The 24,228-nt window shown below is 35.4% G+C and overlaps 1 protein-coding gene across 6 annotated transcripts in view; it reads right to left on the bottom strand.

Moving 5' to 3' along the window:
* Positions 1 to 24,228, bottom strand: part of DGKB (diacylglycerol kinase beta) — a 323,266-nt gene that overhangs the window by 237,819 nt on the left and 61,219 nt on the right. For all 6 annotated transcript variants that reach the window (XM_062567785.1, XM_062567783.1, XM_062567787.1 and 3 more), the window contains 6 exons: positions 21,733 to 21,782; positions 17,793 to 17,867; positions 17,119 to 17,238; positions 6,118 to 6,235; positions 3,286 to 3,374; positions 3,089 to 3,205 (listed from right to left, as the gene is read on the bottom strand). In XM_062567785.1, coding sequence (XP_062423769.1) covers positions 3,089 to 3,205; positions 3,286 to 3,374; positions 6,118 to 6,235; positions 17,119 to 17,238; positions 17,793 to 17,867; positions 21,733 to 21,782 — 569 coding nt within the window. The remainder of the gene's footprint in view (positions 1 to 3,088; positions 3,206 to 3,285; positions 3,375 to 6,117; positions 6,236 to 17,118; positions 17,239 to 17,792; positions 17,868 to 21,732; positions 21,783 to 24,228) is intronic.

A 24,228-nucleotide genomic window follows, 5' to 3' on the forward strand; every position in this document is an offset into this window, starting at 1 on the left:
GAGAGAGTCACAATAAAAATACAATTTCATATTGTGAAATTCAGTGAAAATTTATTATTTCTGCACCGATTAAACACATTATGCATTAAGTTCTTCAGCTAATACATGCATTTCCTATAAATACGAGTATTTTATTTTTTGAGAGGATATATATATTTGCATTAGAGGAAAATAATCAGGATAATAAACATCAGAAATTTTGAAGCATAAATCTTATTTATTAAGTATTATATCTGGTTTAATAGGTAGCATACAGCATTAGTTCAACAGGTTCAACAGCTGTTATAAAATCTGTAGTTCAACAGCTACATCTATAAATCACTCTTTTCCAACGACTGATTCATTTTTCCTTAGATAATTTAACCATGTCAGTATGATCTCCATCAAAATTACAATAAAATCTTATCAGTTGCTGATATATAAGCTTTACCAGTAATATGTTCTTCATGAAGTCATCTAGTACAGTTAATGCAGACATAACATTTCTGAATTTTGAACTGAATAGCACCTAATATTAGCCTTCTCCATATTCATTTATACTGCAAAGTTACCTTCTCAGGCAGTTACTTAGCAACAGAAAATAAAAGTCTAATGAGTTTTGATTTACTCTGAGTATTAAAGCCCTATTATGAGAGTATTTTGGTAGCCCTGTAATCTAAATCATTTGTCATGATAATTCTTTTCCTCAGTGGTAAGGCTACTTGTACCATAATTAATGCACACCAGGCCACGTTACATCAAATAAAAGTATCTTCACACATTCAGTGATAATTAGCAGCTCTGCTACTTGGTGGCATGCAAACTTATCTATGAGAAAAATAGCTTAATCTTCTTATTAGTCTCTGCTGATCTCTGACAACAGAATTGATGCATAGCAGACAAATGAAATGGTAGAAGATATGTAGCTTTAATGAAAACATTTTGAATGAAATAAAACAAAATACGCATCTCTTCTCAAAAATATTTTAGCAGATTTTAAATACATATCCCCAAAAAATCCCTTACCCCAAATCTAGTTCCTTAGAACATTACCTCCCTCACAACTAGATGCCTGGAAAGTTGGAAAATCTGTATTTGCTAGACAGAAAATTTAAGAAGCCCCTTTATAAGATTGTATGGAAAAAACAGGGAATCAAGGTCCAGGGTAAAACTCGGTATAAAAAGCCTCCTTAGCTCAAACAGTCTCAAAACTCTGAAAACTTTGTGATTTGAATCAGTCATTTGACATCAGAAATGATCCTATTAATTTGTACGAAGGAGAAATGATTAGAATGCATAAAAGACATGCTCAGAATTGGCTGTATAATACCTAACATTCTCTAATGCTACAAGCCCCTGACGTGTCACTGTATAAGAATGTGAAAACATATGATTGTACTGGATGTACTGATAATTAAGTAACTCTAGAGCATCCCTTCAAAAATGATGCATCTGTTTGAGATTTACTGTATTATTTTTCAGGAATAAGGCAAGGTTTTATTATTAGAGAATAGAGTCCTAAAAAAATACTATTTATGTAGAATTGTACAAAAAGCAAAGAGATTGAGAATAAAACTTAAATAGCAATATTCTTCAAATTTGAAATAAAAACCCAATCATTTTTCACTTGTGTCTAATTTACACTAGAAATCATAGAAATAAAGTTTCCTAAAGTTCTTTTGAAAATATAACATTATTTTAATAAAAATATAAATATTTAAAAAACTGATGGAAATACAATTGCAAAATTATATGCCAATGCCAAAATTTTAATATCTGAACATCTAAAAACATACATCTGTTTTTAATTGGAATTTTGATAGTTACTCAAGCATTTAAATATGGAGATTGATACGTAAGATATTTTCAAAAGAACTTATCCTCTTCATTCCCAATGATTTCAATCAGAAATAATTCTTCGGTACTCTTCGGTCCTTACTGTTTCTCAGTGCTTATGAAAGTCTTCTATATTTTGGTGTTTTCTTCAGAAAGCAGAATGCCTTTTAAAATCTGGTTCATATTCATATTTAGGTACATAAATACTAGGAAAATATTTTTTCAGAGGAGCTATAGAATTTGCAACTTCCTTTGACTTCCCATGGAAGCCTTACATAACACGTATTTCTTGAAAGATATAGAAATTATATATAAATAGATATATATAGATCTTAACATATGATGCATATCTCTACAATAGAACACTTACTTAGCCACCTAAGCAGAGTTGGTGGCTGTCTAATCTGCGTTTCAATATTTTGGATTGGATGTTTATTCTCTAAATAAATTATCCAAATTTTGACAGCAATCTGGACTACATATTTGCTTCCCTGTAAAATACTGGGTTTTCTGTAACCATAACAGCTTATCACTGAAAGTATCCTGGATCTATTTTCCTTGATGATTTTTCACATTTTGTATTTTTATGTTAAGAAAATATGTCACAAAACATCCAAACTTTTATGTTGAATACAAACATTCTCTAATGCCTCATTCTGACATTATTCTTTAAAACACTGAACAAACGACTGATGTTCCATAATAATAATAACAAAGATGATGATGATGACGACAATAATAGTAATAAAAACAATAATAATAATAATAAAAATCCTATAAGAATTCTGAATCTCTCCCCATTTAGATTTAAATCCTGCCTTGTCTAGGAACAGAAATACTGGCATTGTTCTTTCTAGCATGAAGATCTCACTTATAAGAGTAGTGTTCCTTGAATGTCATTAGTTCCAGTTACTGGTTACTGCTGAACAAGGAGTACACACAAGTTGTATATATTAGGCTTAGTGCACAGATTATTATTTTAAGATGTCTCTGCTATCACTCCCAGGCACTTGAAATCACTGTATCCTACCAGATGTCCTCAATTACATTTGTCTGTCAGTACACCACAGATCACAATTTTTCCCTACTTCACAGTGACCTTGACTTTTATCAGTATTGAAAAATTCCTTTATAATCATTCCAATATATATGTTGGGAATTCTCTTCTTGAATTAATGAGCTGAACGAATATTATTACTATTGCTCTTTAGAACTGGTCCTTAGATTTTTATCTGTCTAACCTGTACTGAAGGTTTTACTATAGTGTACTCACTGTGATCTGACACCAAACACAGTGAAGTCCAGTCAAGCCTTGGTAACATTTTATAGTTTTGTGACACTTATCACATTTTGTTGGACAATTTCCTTCTACCCAGAAATGGTGCATTATCTGCAACAGAAAAGTGTGGACATATGTAGGGTTACTAATTTAACAGGTTCACGACAAAGGTAATGCTACCTCAGACTTACTTCAGTATTCCTTTTAGATTTCACATAAGTTTTGATGCAAGATGCAGGAGCTCTTGAGACACAGCGTTCATGGACTGTATACTTGCAAACTGGAAAAAGAAACACATTAATATAGGCTGAGGCAATGATGTTTCTGACTACATTTTTATTAAGTAAATAATGTTACCAGCATGCCATCTCTATATAATCAATCCAATCAGTCAAAGAAAACTCAAACTAGACTGCTTTTCCATGGAATACAAAAGGCCAATTAGTACAGGAAATATTATGCAAGTGAAAAATCCAAGAATGCACCATCATTACATAACAGGAAATGCTTAATTAAATAAGAGCTCACTAAAGTTTTTTACAATAATTCCCAAATGACAAAAATATTAAAGACAAATTGATGACTGCCAAATGGCTTGGTGTCATTTGCTAGTAGAAAAAAATCTATATTTTACAAACTATAGGCATGAGAGCAGCTGGCAAGCACAAAAATAAAAGCCAATGAGTTTATGTTGTTCTTTCTATTGATTTATAAATCTTAAATGGTTGATTAGTCCATTTCCAGATAGCAATTGTTTTCATGCATTTCATGCAATCATCCCAAGTTTAACTCTTATTTTCCCAAACACTGTCTCCAGAGAAGCTTTCTTTTCTAACCCCTCCCTACCTTTTCGCGCAACTATCTTTGTTGGCCAGGTCTGTAAAGATCACACTAGCTGCATTCGGAAAATATACAAATGTCAGGGTACAATGCAAAGTTTTCCTGACTATAAAACTCTATGAGCATATTTGTGTGACGACCAAACAGCTAACAATACTGCAACAATTCCTAGATGAGGAAATAATGCCACTGCTTATAGCTGCATTCAATAGAGTTAACTATTAAAACCTGAGAGTGAATACCCTGCATGATATATGTCTTGTGCTTTTGACCTCAAGAGCAATTAAGCACAAAGTACTTCTAAACACCTTGCTTGCACCTATTACACAAACCCAGTGGGAGGCACAGCCATTAATCAGACAAACTGCAGGGAGTAACATTGTTGATTGGACCATGGAGGGACGGTGAGGTCCCCTGCAGTTTCCTTTTTTTTTTTTTTTTTTTGCGCTTCTCATACAATATAAAACACAAATAATGAAAACTATAGCAATGCTTTGAAAATATGTAAGAAGACAAGCTTAGCAAAATACATAAATAGAGTAATCATTTTGTATGAAGATTCATGGCCCTTCCTGTATGAAGTAAGTGAGAGGAACACGTGAAAGTCATTCTCACCCAATAAATGCCAACTAAAATAACAAATAAATTTAAAAGAGGAATATTGCACCACAGAAAATTACAGCTCTTGTAAGGCTGGTCTTTCTGTAGCAGTTTACCTTATACAACAGGGAAAGTCTTGTCTACATATTACCAGTAACTACAGAAGGGGAAGGTCCATGTTATTTGTTCAATAGAATTTTCTCTCTCTATCTAATGCATATGGGTCTTAGGTTTCCTCACCAGGATAAAGTAAGCCTCTTTACATCACTTTAACTTAAAAGAATACTGAATGATGCAACGGTTCAAGATTTGACAGTCAATTCAGCATTTAATGTATATTCAGTTACTGTCATCAGCATTTATTAATCTGAAGATGCAAGATTTCTGTTTGTTTGAATTGCTTTTAATGAATGTATCTCTCTTACTCCAAAATATTGCGGCTGAAATTATATGATGTGAAAACCAGTAAATGGAGGATTTACATCTGAATTATGTTTTAAAGATGTCTATGGCCCACAGAGGGGAGAGAAATGGCTGATTCCAAAACCCTCATTCGTTTAAAGTAATCTCAAACTAGATCAATAACACCATGCAGTCAGAAAGGTTCCGATCAGCTGTGATGGGCTACCCATCATTCCAGAAATGGAGAAAGTAGCTTACACTAAGAATCTAGTTAATTCATCAAAAAGAAGAATGAAAGGTGACTTGATATCATCATGAGGAGGATACTGTGGGTACTGAAGATCTCATTAATCTAATGGAGCAGTGCATAACGTGAACCAATCCCTGGAACCGTCTATTAGACATAGTCAAATCAGAAAATAGGTCTTTGTTAAAAAATGATTAATCAAGGAAACACACCACAAAAGAAAGATATGGATCATCCATCTCTTGAAACATTCAAATAGAGATGAGATATCCTTTGGCAAGATACAAGTTACCAAGATACAGGTTATGAGCTGGTCAAACATAGGTTATTATTAGGACACATATCTATAACTCAACGGATTGAACTATAGTAATTGCATTTAATAATCTTATATAAGTGAAAACAGATGCAATAATTTTTCTGAGTTTTTATGGAAGCTGGACTGGATACTAGTTTCTGGGGAACTGGAATTTTGACCACTACCGTTAATAAAACAAGAGTTCTGAGGAAAATTGGAATAAATAAACATGAGAATTAGATACTAGGCTAGTCAATGCTTAATAAAGAATACAAATTATTTTTAAATAAAAAAGATGAAACAACAATAAAAATATTGTGTTGAATCTTAAACATGATCCTTGCTAAGAAAAATGAAATAAGAAGTAGAGGCAGAATACAAAAGGGAATATCTTAACATTGACAGATATTGTAATACAAAAACTCCCTCAAATGAGAGTTATGGGGCTCAAAAGCCCCATAGCTTGAACAGCTGAAAATGCAACCTTGAGAACTCATGCATAAAAGATGAAGGGGAAAACACCATTGTGCTGGCAAAGGGTTAGTACTGGGAAGCTACAAGTTCTTTGGTATAGCGACTGTAACACTTCTAGGAATAAACATATCTGCAAATGGACACTGAAATATCTATACTCACAAGAACAGCAGAGACCTTGTTTCCCTACTCCTATTAGCATGTTCAAACAAAGATTACAGTAGGCAGGCTTGTTAAAGTGTTTCAGTCTCCATACATGCTGCCCATCATCTTTCACATTCTGCGCAAGACATAAAAGAAACAGATTTCATTTAATAAAATAAACAATGAAATATCTAAGTGCCAATAAAAATTGGAGATTGACTCAAGAACGTAAAAGACAAGCTGTTACTTCATTTAATACTCTGCACCAGATAACTGTATAATCCTTATAAATACACAAGCAATGATATAATAAAAATTCTTCAGAAGCTCAGGGATGTCCATGTGTTTCAAAAAAAAAAAAACACTCAGCAAAAGCACCAGTCTGTTGTCAACCCTGCAACATAGCTCTAGAAATAAATCTAAGCAGATATTAAGTTCCAATTAATTCTGAAGCTTATTAAAATAACTTCCAAGATAATTCCAAAAATAAATATGCTGCAGGTTAGAAGGCAAAACTCCCCAGATCAACAACAGAAAGGATTGCTAAAACTTCAAAGATGCCTTCAATGGCCCTCAGAGGGAGGGAGACATATCATTGTTCTGTATCTTATGATTTATGTGAAGTGGAAAATCCAGCTACACCATGCTAGTATCTATTGCCAGCTTTAATTTATGCTCATCTACCAACAGTCTACCAAAAAACATGCATTCAACGGCAAGATTTACATTCCGTACCTCTTCACTAGTAGCTGAACTGCTCACACTTAAGTCTGTCTTTCTCAGTTAGCAGCAGCACTATACTCAAGTCTTGCATGAACAGACCAGCCACTAGACTAGGCCTTGCACCTCAGTGTCCCAGTGTAACTCACGCTTACATCTAAATTATAAACCAAATCACTTATAATTACAGAAGTAAGCTTTCAGTTGCACAGTTCTCCTCTTCCTCCCAAATGGAATCATTCTGTGACCTAATTGTTATTATATTGCTTACTAAAATGATGTGCATTGTACAGATAGTAAATTATGCACAATTACCTCTGTAAATTCTAAGTTTCTCAGAAAATGTGGCTGTCAGATTTTTTTCTCTTTACAATTATTAGAATTTCTGAACTAATAAATGAGATTTTTCTAATCTGTAATATCTACAAAATCTTTGAAACCTATTTTAATTATCTTAATTATTTTTATAGGCATAACATCAAATGGAAGAAAAGTAGTGAATGTCTATCTAGAAACAAGCTACAGTATGATTTTGTTGTGCCTTACTGAACTGCTGTGGTCTTAGTCACTTCATTATTAAACATACATTGTCACATATTTAAAGATGTATAGTTCATGATCACATTACGATGGCATAGAAATCTTAAAGGGAAACAGTAAGCAAAAAATGTTTATGATAGTTACAATTCAATACAAATTACACACCTTATTTTCACATAGAACTTAAAGAATTACAAAGAAGCAAACAGTGTGTTTGAGCAAATATTTCACAAATCCAAATCATGCAGATGACAATGCAATTTGATTTGCTCATGTCTAAACTTGTACTACTTTATTTAAGTACTTTCAACTCTGTCACATTTCAACACACGCTGTTTGAAAAAAGTAGAAGTACATTGTGATCACTACCAATTTATTTGTCAGACATGAGAAAAGAAAACCACATGAACAGCTGGTTCTCATCTAGTTACTGATTTTTCATATCAAACTACAAAAATGTTTATCATACAAAATATGACTGACTTGATTTTCAATAATACATTGATTTTCACTGATAAGAGCAGTCAGTTTAAGTCAGAGGACGAGATTTTAAACAAAAAAAATATGTTTTATTGTGTATTACCACATATAGCATTAGTTATGTCCTTAAAAATTGGCATTGTTCTACTCCAAAGGTTAGTCATTAATGACAAGTCAAAGATGAAGCCTACTTCATCCTCATGAAAGAAAAATTTACTTTCACAAGAAAAAATAGCACCCTAAGACATGAGGACTGTTTGCTTCAAGCCAGAACACAACTTTGAATAATTCCTACAAATTACCTACAAACAAAAGGAACTCAAATCAGCTGGAATATTTCCCCCCTCCTCGCCCTCTGTTGAGATACCAGGATCAGCGCCTAAGTGGAGTTCCCCTGATATTATCAGCAGGAGATCAAATGCCATCTCTGACAGCTGGGCAATGGCAGGGACCCCTTTCTGCAGAAAGAGCAGAGCAGATGCCTAATGTGGGATTCTCAGGCTGGCAAAGAGCGTGGAAGTTTTCCAATTTCCCCTGAAGAATCAGAAATAGATTCTGCAGCTGTGGAGCCCTAGTATCCTGTCAAGCTCCTTCATGACTGGCAGCTGAAAAGGATGGATGTATTTTATTACATGAACTCTGACTCCTGTTTCTCTTTCCATCTTAAAACTCATCCAAACCATTTTCTAAAGTATTGTTACATTGCAGCATACTGAGTAAGTTTTAAATCATCTACAAGTAAACAATTATTCACTAAACAATAAAGACCATGTAAATTATTCTGAGGGAAAAAAAAAATAGTAAAGAATGTGTACTTTCATTGTAACATACATTACTCTGGTCATCAGCAAACATAGTCATAAGCCACAAGCACTTAAAATGCAAGCTGATCAGCTTTTATTAGCAAAAATATTTGCAATTTCTGAAAATTAACAAAAAATACATGATTACACAGAAAGATGCTTCTAGCTCACGTTAGTTTCAGTTACTTTTTCATTTCAATTTTATTTTTAAAAGAATGGCCACTGCATGTGAATGTATCGCTTCTTATTTGAACAGAACATATGGACCAACTTAGCTGGCATTTTCCTTATCAGAAAAACAAACAAGTCTTGATGTGGGTGTTCTGCCAATTAAAACACTTAACTGTGTTACAGACTGCCACTGATGCACAAATCCATTACATAAACACAATGCACTTTTGGAAAATAGCAAATTAAATTTTTGCTCTTGTGCACTGCCAAAAATCAGCAATAAAGTGCTGCATATGATTATGCATGTACATAATTTTTTAAAACATTGCCTAGGAAAAAAGACATAATGTGAAACGAAGCCCCCTCAATATAAGATTTTAAGTATAAATAAAATCCGTATTTCTGACACATCAGTGCATTTAGTGACATTCAGTCATTTTGCTTCCATATCCTGAAAAGGAGTTTAAAAACAAACAGTCATTAAGAAGATCTCAAAGCAGGGCAGGTACTGTAAAATTTTCTTCCTCACTTCATTATACATCACTGAAAATGAAGCCTCCATATGTCATATAGAGACATTATGATTCTATGACAATACTAGGATTTATTTTGCTAACGGTGTTTTTAACTTATGGGCCTGACCCTTCTATCACAGACTTGATTGCCAGAAGGACCTGACCTTAAAAAGCAAACCAACCATGAAATAGTCAGCCTTACAATTAGCAGAAAGCTTCATGAAGTCACAAAATTTAGTCTAGGCTAATGTTAAGTTACTCTAGCTTTCCAGGTGTTTGTAAATAAAGATAATCAAAGAGATCTTAAGGTTCAAACCATCAAACTTCAGATTCCAAAACAAAAAAAAAAAAAAAGATAATAAAATAGCTGATAATTTTTTATCCTGGTCAAGCATCACTTCATATAACAGTAGCCACAAAGTGCCTGAAATGTCAGTATGTTCAGTCTTTTCTATGAAAAGAGCCTGTAACAAGCAACCTATACGGTAACCAGGGAGAAGGATATTAAGGAATCTAGTAAATTATTCATTTGCTGCCTACTGTTATGTTGTTTTGGTTTGCATTGTAAAACATTTACATGTCCTGAGGACATTTTTACGACTGATCTTTGGGTATTAATCAGTCAGTAGGAAGGTGAGAGGTGTCCATTAAACTATGTAACAGTTTTGTGTTAAAAGGAGGTGCTAAGTTCTGTTTCCTTGCTGGACTTTCAGCAAAGACTTGAGGTCAGGTTTTCTTTCATTTAGTTGGATTTGGGGGGCTTTTGCAAGTCTCCTTCAACCTGAGAAGGGGTAAAATTACTCAACAGACATGTCTTTTGGGAGGGCTCCTCACTTAGAAATGTAGCAGGGGAGGGAAGGAGGGGACAACATTGCCTCTCCAGCCTTCATCCAGGTAGCGAAAAGAGTATTATCCTGACCACCCAGAAATGCTTAAATAATAATGCACACACAAGAAAAATGATGGGAAACAGAACAGGGAGCACGGGGCGGGGGGGGGGGGGGGGGAGCTCATTTGTTTAAAACAACCTTCATAATTAGCCACACTGTCACATTTTCTTGTCCCTGAAGTGACAGTCAACTGTCACCTGGACAGACAGAAATGCTGCAGAAATTACCATTTAAATAATGATGAATTTGTGTACCTGCATGAAATACTGTGTATTTTACACATACTTAAACATGGAACAGGCTACGGTTATTCCTGATTTCTCCTAGGCTTTTACCAACCTCCAGGCAGAAGGAAAGGTATTTACAAATGTCCTGCAAAAAAGTGGGAGTTAGCAGAGCATAAAAGTAATACTGTCAAGAGAAGGTATGTACTTTTTTTTTTTTTTTTTTTTTAACAGATCCTAGGATGAAATCTTGCAAAGACTTAATGTTACTCCCTCTGGTGGCAAATCTATGGAATGATATTGGTAAAACAGCTTCCATCATAACTTGGGGAAAACCTACTCCCAAACCAGTAAGGAGGTAGCAGAGAGAGCATAACCTACAGCTTCTTCCAGGAGGACCTGCATATGTATGGAAATAGCATCATTTAAGTTATCTACCAGCTATGACTTCAGGCAAGAACGGTAAACTTAACATTGGGGAGGGAGAAAAGCCCAGATCATCCCTGTTCCTCTCGGAATGAAAGAAATGTAACTTTACCGAATGGGCTGCATGTTAAACAGAGCATTCAGAGTTCTGTCTCAGAGGGACTCCTCACATGGCAGACTTGCAAATGTTTTCAAGTCCCCACTTTGGTTTTACTTTCAGATAGCCAGAGCTCAGTAAGCAAGTAAATAACCTATAGACAACATAAAAAGCAGCATTTCCCATCGTTACAGGAATGGATTTCCATGAATCTCAGATGGATTCACAGCAACATACTACAATCCATATTTAATCAAAAAGGTTACAAATAATTACTTTTTAAATTCTTAGGAGGTAAGAACATAATATTTGTTGCTTAAGGATCCAAACTAAATCTTAAGAGAATTTCCTTCTAAATTAACTGAAGTATAGTCACACTTTAACAAATATATTTTTGTCTCATTGAGATTTACCTTTTTTTTTTTTTTTTTTTTTTTTTTTTTTTTAAGTGTTCAGAGTATATCTGCTTCAAGAGAGGAGGTAAAATGGATTGAAGACTAAGACAAGTAATTTGAAAGAAAGGCATAGTGGCCTGGTTTCATACTATTTATGACAAAACTTACACAGGGTATGGAGCATTTATTGTTGCTCAATCTTTCTTTTGCCTTAGAGCAGCTTTTCAGCAACCGTACGGCACCAGCTACAGTGCAACTCCGACATCTAGTGGCCATGAAAAGGGAGCAAATATAAAATACTTTCCACTCCTAAAATGCCCAGGATTTTGTAAACGCTAGCACTTGTGAAAATTACGTGAAGATTTACACATACCTTTTGTAGGACATCTGACAGAGGTGATACATCACAATATATCTGTCAGAAAATTATCTGAGAACAGAAATCAAGTGCTTTCATCAGCACACAGTGGAAAAAATACTGTGCAAGTGAGGGACTCTTAGGGGAGCACCGCAAACCCCATTCATGCCTGCAAAAACCCTTCAGAGTAATGCATTAGTAAATGCCTTTGTTCCCAAATAACAAAGAATATTTTGAGCAATGCAAGGAGATGGTCGTTGGAGTATCTCATACTTTGCTAAGGGTTTTATCTGCTTCAATTAATGCAGAACGGAAGAAAAAGGTCAGGCTCTTTGCGGGTTTCGACCGTGAAGGAGTAGAATAAGGAGAGCAGTCTATTCTAATAGTTACTCATGTGCAATATGCCACTTTCCAAAAGCGCAGTTATCAAACTGAAGGAGTAATTAGCAAGGACATCTCTATCCAGTCTGTGTTTCGGCAGGAGAAAGACCATCTAATGCCTTAAGAAGCAAAATCAAATTTGGGAGTTGGTGAAGACTCTGAGAATTTCAGACTGAAACATGACCCTAAGACAAAAACTCTACCTAATACAATAACTACTAAAAATTTAATTATATAAATTAATTTCCTCTCTAATTCCTTATTTTTTGACTTTTTTATTTATTTTTTACTTCAAGAAATCCTTAGTTTTCCAGAGACTTAGAAGCTCTTGGAATAACTTCCAGGAAACTGCTGTGACTAGATGCTTCAGAATAAGAATTACTGGTCTTAGAGAGAATGGTTTTAATAGATATGCTACTTGACACTATGTATTCAGCTACTGCTAAGCAGAAAATATATAGTTGTCCAAGTACATCTGAAATATATAAAATTCTAAGATCCACTGTTGCAAAACAAATTTCCAAACAGTATGTGTATCGAAGTACCTCCATCGAACAAAAATTAATTATTTTTTTTAATTTAAATTTCTTATTTTGTACTGAAATTGTTTGTCTTGAAAAGCACTGGAATAGAATTTATTGTTTCTGTTTTAGAACATCACCACTTACATATTTCAAAGAATGTTCTACTTTCATAGCAACTCTAAAATCAAGTTTTAGGAGCAATTAAAAAGGTAAAATGCAAAAATATAAAATAAACTGAATATTTAGATGGACTTCTTAAAGAAATTCCTCTTAGGTATTTATGTTCTGTTTGGCTTTAACCTCATCCAACAATTTTTGATTTTATTCATTAATGTTGGCTAATTTTGAAAGGATACTAGAAGTTTCATGGACGTCTCAAAAAAGAAGAGAGAAGGAGAAGAAAGTCAGGCAAAATTCCCTGTTAAATTTTTGAATTTGGCAGTAGCTGGCTCATACGGATCATGTGTGAGATCATAACCTAATGCTCCTGTGTCTTTCAGAAGGAGCCTACTGATGGAGTCAAAGAGCAAAGACTACAAGTCTATAAGATATTAGGCAGTTTCAGTCCCATTGCTTATAAACTAACTTATTTTTTTCAGTTTTGTATAATACAGTTCCATATGTCACTGAAATGATTCTTGGAATATTTTGGACTACTATTTCTTTAACTAAATAATCTAATGTAACATTTAATACAAATGAATTGAAAGATTTTTAGTGTAATTTAAAGCTTTTACATCATATCTAGCCTTTATAGATCTCTTAAAGGAAGATAAAGGATTAAGTAAAAATAATCTGGCTGAATTTCTAAAGATATGAGGGTAAATCTTCAGCTGAAACAAGTTGTCACAGCTTCACTGATGTTAACATAATAAATTATGTCAACTGAATTATTGTTTGTACAAGTGGTATACAAGACTTAAACACAATACAGTAAGTGAAGAATGGAGTAACTCTATCCTCCAACCCTAGAGAAATGAAAGATCTCACTTGTATTAGCTTCAATATGAAGCAATTAAGAGTAATAAAGTGCTCCGTATGCTTAGTTTACCAAAAAAAGAACACTAGGGGGACTCGATCACAGCGAACAAATAAAACCTGTATAGACAAAGAGTGTTTGATAATGGAAGACTTACATCTAGCAGCACAAGCCATGAAAGCATTTAGAATTTGAAGACGTATATTTTTATAGTGAATATAATAAAACATCATATATTTTTAAAATAATTTGGATGTATTAGCACAGCCACAGATTACTGGCCTTAATCAAAAGTGAAAATTTGTACTTTGTTGAATTTAAAATAGATGTATTTTGACAGTCAATAATTTCTATCAAGTCAAGGCTACAGGGAAACAACAGAAACAGCTGATGTCCAAAAAGTTAATGGTCTAATGAGACCATGAGATAGCTTACAGTTCTGACATGGATGTGCTTAGATCTCTTCCTCTAGGGACCATCCCAGAGAACATCCAAAGACTTTTAAGGTGAAATAAATAAATAAATATATAAAATAACTAGATTTTATTTAAATAAAAAATAACCTAGATATTCAACTTCTTCCCAAGCCGAGAAAACTCAAAGAAACTGTGTTAAGATAGTAAGACAGAAATAACATTTATAAAAAATTTGTTCCAGACCACATATCCTCGCAACTATGCTCTCCTTTTTATCATCTAGGGCAAACTCTGCTTATTGCTGCCTGATATTCAAACAGTTCCTTCCATCATCTCTGAGGCCTGACAATCTAGTCACTGAAATTTCATTATTCATTGCATGAGCTACATGTTCCCAGCTTCTTACTGCAACTTCTTTGAGAACCATATATTCCTAGCAAGTTTTTTTTTTTTTTTTTTTTTTTTTTCCCTTCATGCATGGGAGAAACAATATTCTAACAGGAAAGCAACAATCTTCTCTCTCCCTACACAGGTCCACCTGAGCTCTTCAGGAACAAAGCACAAATTCAGAATAAAGCTGGATACTGGCACACTCAAGTTTTGTGCATATTGACTTAAAATTGCCAGACCTGAGATATTATAGCTTATGATTGAAGACTCAGATTTTTGAAAAAGAAACTACAGTGACCATTCTTTGTCACTATCATACTGGACTGGCTCTGAAACCAATCTCTACTTGGTTTTATTGCCATAGTTCATAACGGGATGAAAAAGTAGTTGGCTAAAGCCAAAATAAGGCAAGAGAACTGTTTTTTATGTAATGAAAACATATCTTAAGCAGCAAGGGAACTTCCTTCATATTGAAAAGTTGTATAGCCTGAGATTTCTAATCAAATTTTCCTTATTTTCAATATGTGAAGAGCACCTGAATGTGTCTAAGCAGCCTAACACAGGAGGTTGTTCCCTTTATTCTTGCAAGCTTTAAGATATCAGGACTTTATTATTTCATTAATGAGTGCAAAAGACTCTTTATCTTACTTTTCATTACCATAACTAAAAGGGAAGAGATAGACAAAAAGCACAGTCCTGGGTGGTTTGGTTTGCAGAATGTAGCAACGGGATGTAAGGAGTAATGACAGCATTCCAGCAGACAAAATGATCCATGTTTTAAAAGAGCAAACGTATCACTCAACAAAACGATGCCAAGAGTTTACACAAAACATTAATGGATAGTCATTAAGAGAATTATCTTACATGATTAACTTTTCAGTGTCCTAAAATACACTTAGATTTGACTATTTCAACCTGTGTACAAGCAGTAGAGTTGTGAAAAAAAATAATGTTTCTTCGACACATGAAGAACTCAGATAGTCTTAATGAGAGAAACACTGACCCACGGTGATACTGTTCACAGGACTACGGAATTTTAATCACTGAACTGGCTTGGGAATTAGTTAAAATACTTAAAAGGATAAATTATCAAGTAATATACATTTACATAGCTTCTTTACATTTACATAGCTTTTGGTTTAATACAGAAATAAACCTCTACAGAAGGACCTGCATTAATTTATCATAGAATTTAAGCAGTTTTATAATCAGAAAGTATGATATGTCCACACAAAATACTCCCAAAATGACTACAGTATCTATAAAAAAGAAAAATTCATGCTGAAAATGCCTAACAGTTATCTGCTATACTGACTGCTTACAAGAAAGTGTTGCTATTTGTTTAGAGTACTTCTGCAGAAACAGTAGAATGCAGCCTGACACAGATCTGCTATTTCATGATGGGGAAGTAATTTAACTTCTTGTTACTCGAACTCTCAAATTTAGAATTAGGAAATCACTGATTTCAGTGCTGATTTAAACGTGCAGTTAAGTAATCCTCAATTCAAATATCCAGCTGGAAATTTGATTAAAAAAAGCTAAAGGTATACTATTTTGCAAGAGTTTTAGAACTTTGTCTAAATGTATCGTAGTGTTGCAGATTTTCCTATGGCCATTCTTTGTGAAAACAAGACACTACTGATTGAGCGACTACAGCAATCTAGGTTTAGTTTGGGCAGTAGCAGTAGATGGGGAGTGTTAAAATTAGTTATTATTATTTCTCTTCAGCTTCTTGAAAGGATTTCAGAATATTTTAAATAAAAAATGCTTTATATCAAATCACGGAAAACGTATTTGAAACACATGCTGAGATACACATGCTCAAACAACTACAGGGCAGCAGGTGGCACTGGCAGCACGCCAGTGTTAAAGCAGCTGTGAACTCATATAAAATTGGTCATATTGCACATTTCTGATCTTTATTTGAAGCTGTAAATGGAGAAAGTGTTCTTCGTTCACAACACTCAACCCTTTGGTGTAAGTGCTCTCTTCAGTGTTGCTACTTGGTATGGTTTATTGAGGTAGTTATGGAGATGGAGGAGCTCTCTTCACAAAGATACACAGTGGCAGGAAAACAGACAACTGACACAGAGTGCTTCAGAGGAAACTCCATCTCGACATAAGAAATAAAACTCTTCACTCTGAGAAGAATTAGACACTGAAGGAAGCTGCTCCAAGAAGCGGTGAAATCTCCTTTGCTGGAAATATTCAGGACTCTACTTGATATGGCCCTGGATAACCCAATCTGATGTCCTGCTTTCAACAGGAGATTGGACCAGATGAACTCCAGAGGTCCTTGACTGTTCTGTGAGTCACCGTGGCTAAGCTACACTGCACAGCACCACACAGAGAAGTCTTGACACTGCTCCAAGCAACTTGCTACATACACATGGGCATCAAAACATCCTTCACAGATACTATTTTGTAGCAGAGATTTAGCAATACATTGTCTGTAGGACTAACTGGTACGGCTAGCACATCAAACTGCAAAGCTTTTTATAGCTTCCAGCTCAAGAGCTAGCTCATTTGGAGCAGGTCTGGACACACTAATATCGTTCTGCCTTTTGAAGGCACACTTCTCTTCTTCAAATGCCATTCGGCCATAGTGAAAACAAGAAAAGACATTCTTTATGCAGCCTGCAGAGAAACTAATTTGAGGGCCACAGCTGACACGCACGCAGAGGCTGGATACTCTTATGTCAATACTTACATTCTCTAATCCAAGCAGCACCAAGAGCGGGATTGTTGTCATTCCTCCTTGGATCCACTCTTCTAGAGAAACAGTGCCATCATGGTCATAGTCAATTTCTTCCATCATTTCATGGAGGATCTATGCAGTTTTAATGAAAAATAAATAAATTTCATATTCTAAGACAACAATAAGACATACAGAGAACTCTGATCCCCTATCCATGCACAAACAGTAAGGAAAATATCATTTGTATGACATCTTTGGAAGAAATGTATTAAAATGACTGGTGACAGGTAAGAACATGAAACTCCATATTCTTATTTATGTTTCATTAACACCTATTCACAAACCAAGTTATGCCCCATTGTGTACTTACTATGTACACTACAAATAAGAGATAGATCCTTTTAAGAACTTTTCAGGGATACACTAGTTGTATTATAAACATTAATGATTATATGAACTGAAGAAAAGCCTTAAACTTTAGCAAAGAGCTAAAGCAGAACACACAGTATATTTAATCAGAAAAAAGACCTGTTGAAATGCTAGTTAACAGTGCTATAGTGAAGCACAGACTACAATGATTTCCAATCTTACTGATACCTCAAATCACTTGTAGGCATTCAGTATTACAAAGTGATTCAAAACAGTCTCTTACAACATCAAAAATGGGTGACAAAATGGATGCTTACTGGACTCAGTTCAGTAACATCCCATTCAAGGTATTCTGCAACATGCATCATTTGAGCAATGATATTTTCCAGCTCCTACAGATGCAAGAAAAAGAATAATTTAGTGCAATATTATAATGACAAATTCTACTGCAAACAGTTTATGTTTTACACCTGTTGCCTTCAGTAATATTGTTTTGCCAGTGCTAAAATACATGGAAAATTACATTTCTAATCACTCACTGGTAGTCAATATACAGTGTGATTGCTACCGAAGCCTAAAGTAAGAGACCACTGAGCATAAAAAGGAAGAATAATTATAACTTTTAAAGTAAGTATTTTAATTTACATAAATATATTTACCCTTACAGAAAAGTCTTTTTTGTGAGAAGAGGAGGTTTGGAGCTCATATTTGGCATACTTATTTAGTAGGAATAATTTATATTCTTTGTTTGTCATGGCAAAAGGACAGATGATAAACATTTGTTTTAAATAAACACTGACCAAAATTGAATCTGGTTATTTCCAGGACAACTCTTGATTTCAATTCCACAATTCTATACAATCAAAACTCATGAGTTTGAGTCATTAGGACTTAAAATTCAAAAGGTATCTCCCTATATTCTAGGGGTTGAGGAATGCACTGGATAGAAATGCTGAATTAATACTGATGATGGAAAATATTATACACATAAGGATATGCATGAACTGTGTGAACTTAACTGTAGAGGTCTGTGAGAAATGTTACATTTTCTTTAATTATTTGTTAGGTAAAAGTGAAAAAGTTCATATAGATCTTTGAATGCATCCTCATGTAACTATAATACTTAGCAGTAGCTGAAGGTCTACCCCCATATTTCTAGGTCAATCCTGCATGCCAATGTAAATTCAAACCATATAGACACATGAACCTTTCCACTCCTATTCTCAAAGGGAGTACAAGGGAATATACACTACAATTACATATATGATCTGATTTTTTAAAAAATGCTGAATATTTGTATCTCCAGAAACAAGGCAGGTAGTTTTATCATCTGAAACGCAGGCTTGCAATTAATTTCTTTAACTAGTCTTATATAACATCAGTGATATTTACATATAAACATATGTATTAACGTGATTAAGCACTGGAACAGGTTGCCCAGAGAGGTTGTGTAGTCTCCATCCTCAGAGATATTTGAAAGCTATCTGAACAGAGTCCTGGGCAACCTGCTGTAGGCGACCCTATTGAGCAGAGAGTTGGATTACATGATCTTCAGATCTTCCTTCCAACCTCAAACGTTCCATGATTCTGCACAGTAAGTTTCAGGGATGATGGAAAGAGAGCATAAAATCTGTCTCTTGTTTAGTATCTTATTATTATTATGTTCAAGAGATTCCCTAAATATTGATATCCAACTTAGGAAAAAAAAATCTCGAGGATTAACACTAAAGCTGTACTTGAGAAAGAAGTAAGCTGCATTTGCAGATCTCTGCAAAAGAATTTAGCTACACAGGAGTTTATAGGCATAATGTAGAGAGCAATTTTTGAAATACTAGAGTAATCAGTGTCCTGTGAAACCAACTGTTATTTGAAACAGGTCCTACTTTGTAGCTTTTTTTCATTATGGAGATAGCGAGATTAAATAATCACTGGTCAAATACATAACTGTACTTTATTTACTCTTCACTTGTAAAAAAAGATGTGGACACAAAACCATGGAGTAAGAAAGTCAATTAATTTCTGAGTTATCTTGAATTGACTAATCTTTTCATTGTGGTGCATTTCATACTTCAGATGTTCTTCAAGTTCTCCTGTTATTAAAATCCAGAATCTGAGAGAATTATATAGATAGGACATGTTTTAATAGTTCTTTCTAATGGGCAGTATTTTGTATAGAAGCATAATTTCTGATTGCACTTTGAAGTCAAATTGTGCACTACACACTAACCTTGCTGCGATGGACATCCCATTCCTCCTCTCGCTGGAATTGTACACACAACTGAACATCATATAATTCAAATATATACATCATATAATTCAAATTTGGGGGTTGACCTTCTGGAGAGCAGCTCTGCAGAGAAGGACTTGGGAGTGCTGGTGGATGACAGGTTGACCATGAGCCAGCAATGTGCCCTTGTGGCCAAGAAGGCCAACGGTCTCCTGGGGTGCATTGGGAAGACTGTTGCCAGCAGGTGGAGGGAGGTGATCCTGCACCTCTATTCAGCCCTGGGGAGGCCTCATCTCGAGTACTGTGTCCAGTTCTGGGCTCCCCAGTACAAGAGAGACATGGAGCTACTGGAGAGAGTCCAGTGTAGGGCTACAAGGATGATCAGAGGGCTGGAGCACCTGCACTATGAGGAACGGCTGCGAGAGCTGGGCCTCTTCAGCCTGGGGAAGAGAAGACTGAGGGGGGATCTTATCAATGTGTACAAGTACCTGAAGGAAGGGTGTCAAGGGAACGGGGACAAACTCTTTTCAATTGTCCCGTGTGACAGGACAAGAGGCAATGGGCAAAACTGAAGCACAGGCAGTTCCGCCTGACCGTGAGGGGGAATTTCTTCCCTGTGAGAGTGACGGAGCCCTGGACCAGGTTGCCCAGAGAGGTTGTGGAGTCTCCTTCTCTGGAGATCTTCAAGGCCCACCTGGATGCAACCCTGTCTACCATGCTTTAGGTGACCCTGCTGAGCAGGGAGGTTGGACTAGATGATCTCCAGAGGTCCCTTCCAACCTTACTGATTCTATGAAATGAAAGGCATAGCTGATTTTAGCCTCTCATTTTAATGTTCTTAACAAAACGTTCTTGCGCTGGAAGCTCTCCAGCTCTTAGGTGAATCCACATCACTAGCAAAATATCAAGCATAGACTATAGAGCATTTAGGGAAGTAAAATGTAGTGCAAATGTAGCCCTGGACTAAAAGAAGTAATAGATTTTTGCTTCCTAATTTGACCACTGCCTTCATGATCTGTAGTCCACCCTATGATTTAAGGTACTTCAAACTCCAGCATTCTAAAAAAATATTTTTTTTCAGTAATTGTATAACTCACAATTTTCCAATAGAAAGTAAGCATGAAGTGGACTACATAACCTAATACAGAGACCATTTCCCATAACTATAATGCTGCAACTTCCTTCATCATTTATCAGTAGGGCTTTCCTATAATAATGTGTAAAATGTGATCTGTCAACATGTTCAGGCACTTATCTAGAACCATTCAGTATTCTCATGCTGTATTTACTATGACCAGTTATCCAATTAATGTTTTTTACTCCCTATCATAAAGTCTTTATATTAACTATGTCTATGTATCTAATATTTACTTTTCCTTACCAATTGACTCTTTGCTTTCCTACTCTGAAGACAGACAAAAGAAAGGAAAGCTGCCCATACAATACCTATTTCCATTAGCTGATCTTTGCTCCTTGCCAGAAAACACAACAACAACAACAACAACAAAATAAGCACATCTACATTATTAAAAAATCCTTTCTGACAGCTCTCTCTGATTTTCATTCAAATATGTGCTTGGGCTACTAATCAGAACCTCACCTATAATATTGCTCCTCAGTTCTCAATAAACTGGAGGTTCTGACATCTCTCCACCCGCACCAACTGTGCGACTCTCATGCTTTCCCTATTTAACGAAGCCTTTCCAAATGGCACCTCTCCCAGAAACATACTGGAGTTTTAAGAACCATGTTAACACGTCTTCCTGCAGCAATTTTTTTAAAAATCAGAAAACAAGACTCATAACAGTTTTATAAGTATTTGACAATTTATATAGACAGTTGTAGAAGAGAAAGCGTATGGAAGAGCTCTTAGCTACTTTCAAAATGGATGATGTTTCTATTGAGTACAATTTATACTTCTTCTATTAATTTAGTGTAAATGTGAAGTTGATTTGGTTTCATGCAGTTTGCTATAGGTATACTATTACTCCTATAATCTACTGCATACCAAAATTAATAAATAAAATTACCGAGCTATCCAGGTATCCATTCCCATCTGTATCATATAAGCGAAACATAACTAAAAAGGAAACAGAAAGAAAGGTGAAGGAAATTCAATTAGAAAAAAACAGCAACAATGTTATTTCATTTTAACAGACCCGAGTTCCAGAGAAAGAATAGCATCATCATTTTCCTCAGGGTTCACTAATCATAAACCCGCCAAATCCCTTGTGAGATTATGTGAGAAACAGTCAGTGACTCCCCTGCCAGAGTGCCTCCAGTAAGACACATGAGCAGGTCATTACAGTTGCATTTTTTCAATGTAGCCCACGCAGCAGCTAATTTGAGCTGTGACATGGGATTCCGATTCCTCCTAGAAAGGATCCGTTTCCACAGGGAGCACCACCAAAAGGCCCTTCTCTGCCACTTTGCCAAACATATGATAACGTGCAGCAGGTCAGGCAAATGTTGATATGTCTACTTAAGTTCCAATGCTATTCCGCTCCCTCCTTTGCAGCTATCACAGTTCAATATTGATACCGCTTTAGAAATGTTTTCTGATCAGCTAAATGAAACAATGTATTATTTGAAGTATCTAGTCAGCCAAATCCAACAACAAACATTACTCATATATGTCGACATGACTCCTACCAGGTTTACATCACAACCTAAACACGCTCCATCAGTTTGAAAATGTATTCTCAACATGCTGGGGAGCTACCTAGACAAGAATAGCTCAATTTTGATAATGTTCAGAAATAATGTATTCTTCCATGTTCCTATCATTACCTGATTTCAGTCATAGAAGCTGGTATATCCATCACTACCAAGATCTTTAAAGGCAGCTTACTGAGCTGGTCATTTGCAGGATCAGACTGCAGAGCAGGGATAAGCTTGAATCTTTGGTTCATTATTATAAAGCAATTACTATAGAACCATTATTATAAGGTAAAGGATGAAAAACACACACCTAGGAATATCTTCCTCTTTGTCCCTACTATGTGGGGGGCATAGTTTCTCAGAACTTTGAACTCTAAAACCCATCTCCTTCAACTGTGTTTTTTTTTTCCCCATAAAAGACCTATTTTCTAAGGAGTAAGAAGATAGAAAGCCCACTTAGATGTGTTGCAAGACCCTGTAGTGTTTCAACTCATCAAAAAATCCAAGTAAATTACTTGAACTGTGATATCAATGTCTTGGGAAACATTAACATATGACCTATTAACAGTGAACAATCTGATTACATTGGATCCACAGGAAATGCAGCTTTATGCCAGTAAATTCTGCAAGCCAAGTTTATTACTATTCTCAGGCAACAACAATAAAATGACAAGTGAGAGGAATTTCTTAGCAGGTGGAAAACAAAATGAGAGAAAGAACGTGATTATTTTTGACTGAGGGGAAAAAAACACATAAACAGGTATTTGGATTAGTGGGCTTGCCCATCCCCCACCATTTTCCCAAGTTGATCAGATGATTCCTCAGTTGATCCTTAGATAACTGAGGAAAAAAAACCCCAAAGCATAAGTACTACTCCATCACTTTAGCAATGTTAGCCACTATGATACGACCTTAAGAGCTGTAACAAAAGACTGAAGATATTTACTCCAGAATACTGTTACAAGCTACATAATTTCACATGTTCATAGCATAAGAACACTAAAAAAAAAGAAAAAAAGAAAAAAAGAAAAAAAAAAAAAAAAAAAAAAAAAGGTGCTTAGTGAAAAATAACGGTTAAAAGTCACCAGAGACTGGTACTGTCACTGCTACTATGCTTCTACCAAAGCTGCTCTGAGCAAGACAGCTAATACCATCTGGCAAAGGTACCATGAAGCATTCACAGTTTCCATAGGGATGAGTCACTGAATCACTCAGTGACAAAGTTCAGATCATTTGGCTCTGCCACCTCCTCCTCTGTGCTTGTCCTGTGGTCCTTGAAAGGATCTCTACAGCCACCACTCAAGTAGCAGTTGTTTTAGGAGTTTCCTGATCTTCATCCATTCCAGAGCAACAGTGTTGGCAATTTTTAGCATGAGTCAGTAGTTCTAGTCAGTCATTTAAAAAATATTAGTACAGATGCAACTGTTTCATCTTGCTAGGAAACAAAGTCTCTCCTGTTGCACATGCATTGCAAAGGGATAATGCTCAACCTCTGTTCTTTGCTGATATTCTGTTTTGAATAACTACCCTACTGGCCAGGCATGTAATCACTTTTCCATTCATACACTTCTAAATATTCATGTTCTTACTGATTTACACAGTCTGGGAGAAAACACAACAAACAATAAAAACTCCTGAACAAAAATCCCTGTGCAAACAACTGACAGAGCCTAAGCCGGCCTTTCATGTTCCTTTTCCCATCCCCTAACACAATAGGGCTGGCTGATCTCTATTATGAGACTGCACACCTTACTTTCTGCAAATAAATAAAAATGTATTAAAAGAAGATTACCAAGACGAGAGTAGGTGTTGCACAGCTGAACTTTCCAAGTTTGGGTGGCATACCCCCAAAACTACAACAGTTG

This window comes from Rhea pennata, chromosome 2, assembly GCF_028389875.1.
Source record: "Rhea pennata isolate bPtePen1 chromosome 2, bPtePen1.pri, whole genome shotgun sequence".
Lineage (NCBI taxonomy): Eukaryota > Metazoa > Chordata > Aves > Rheiformes > Rheidae > Rhea > Rhea pennata.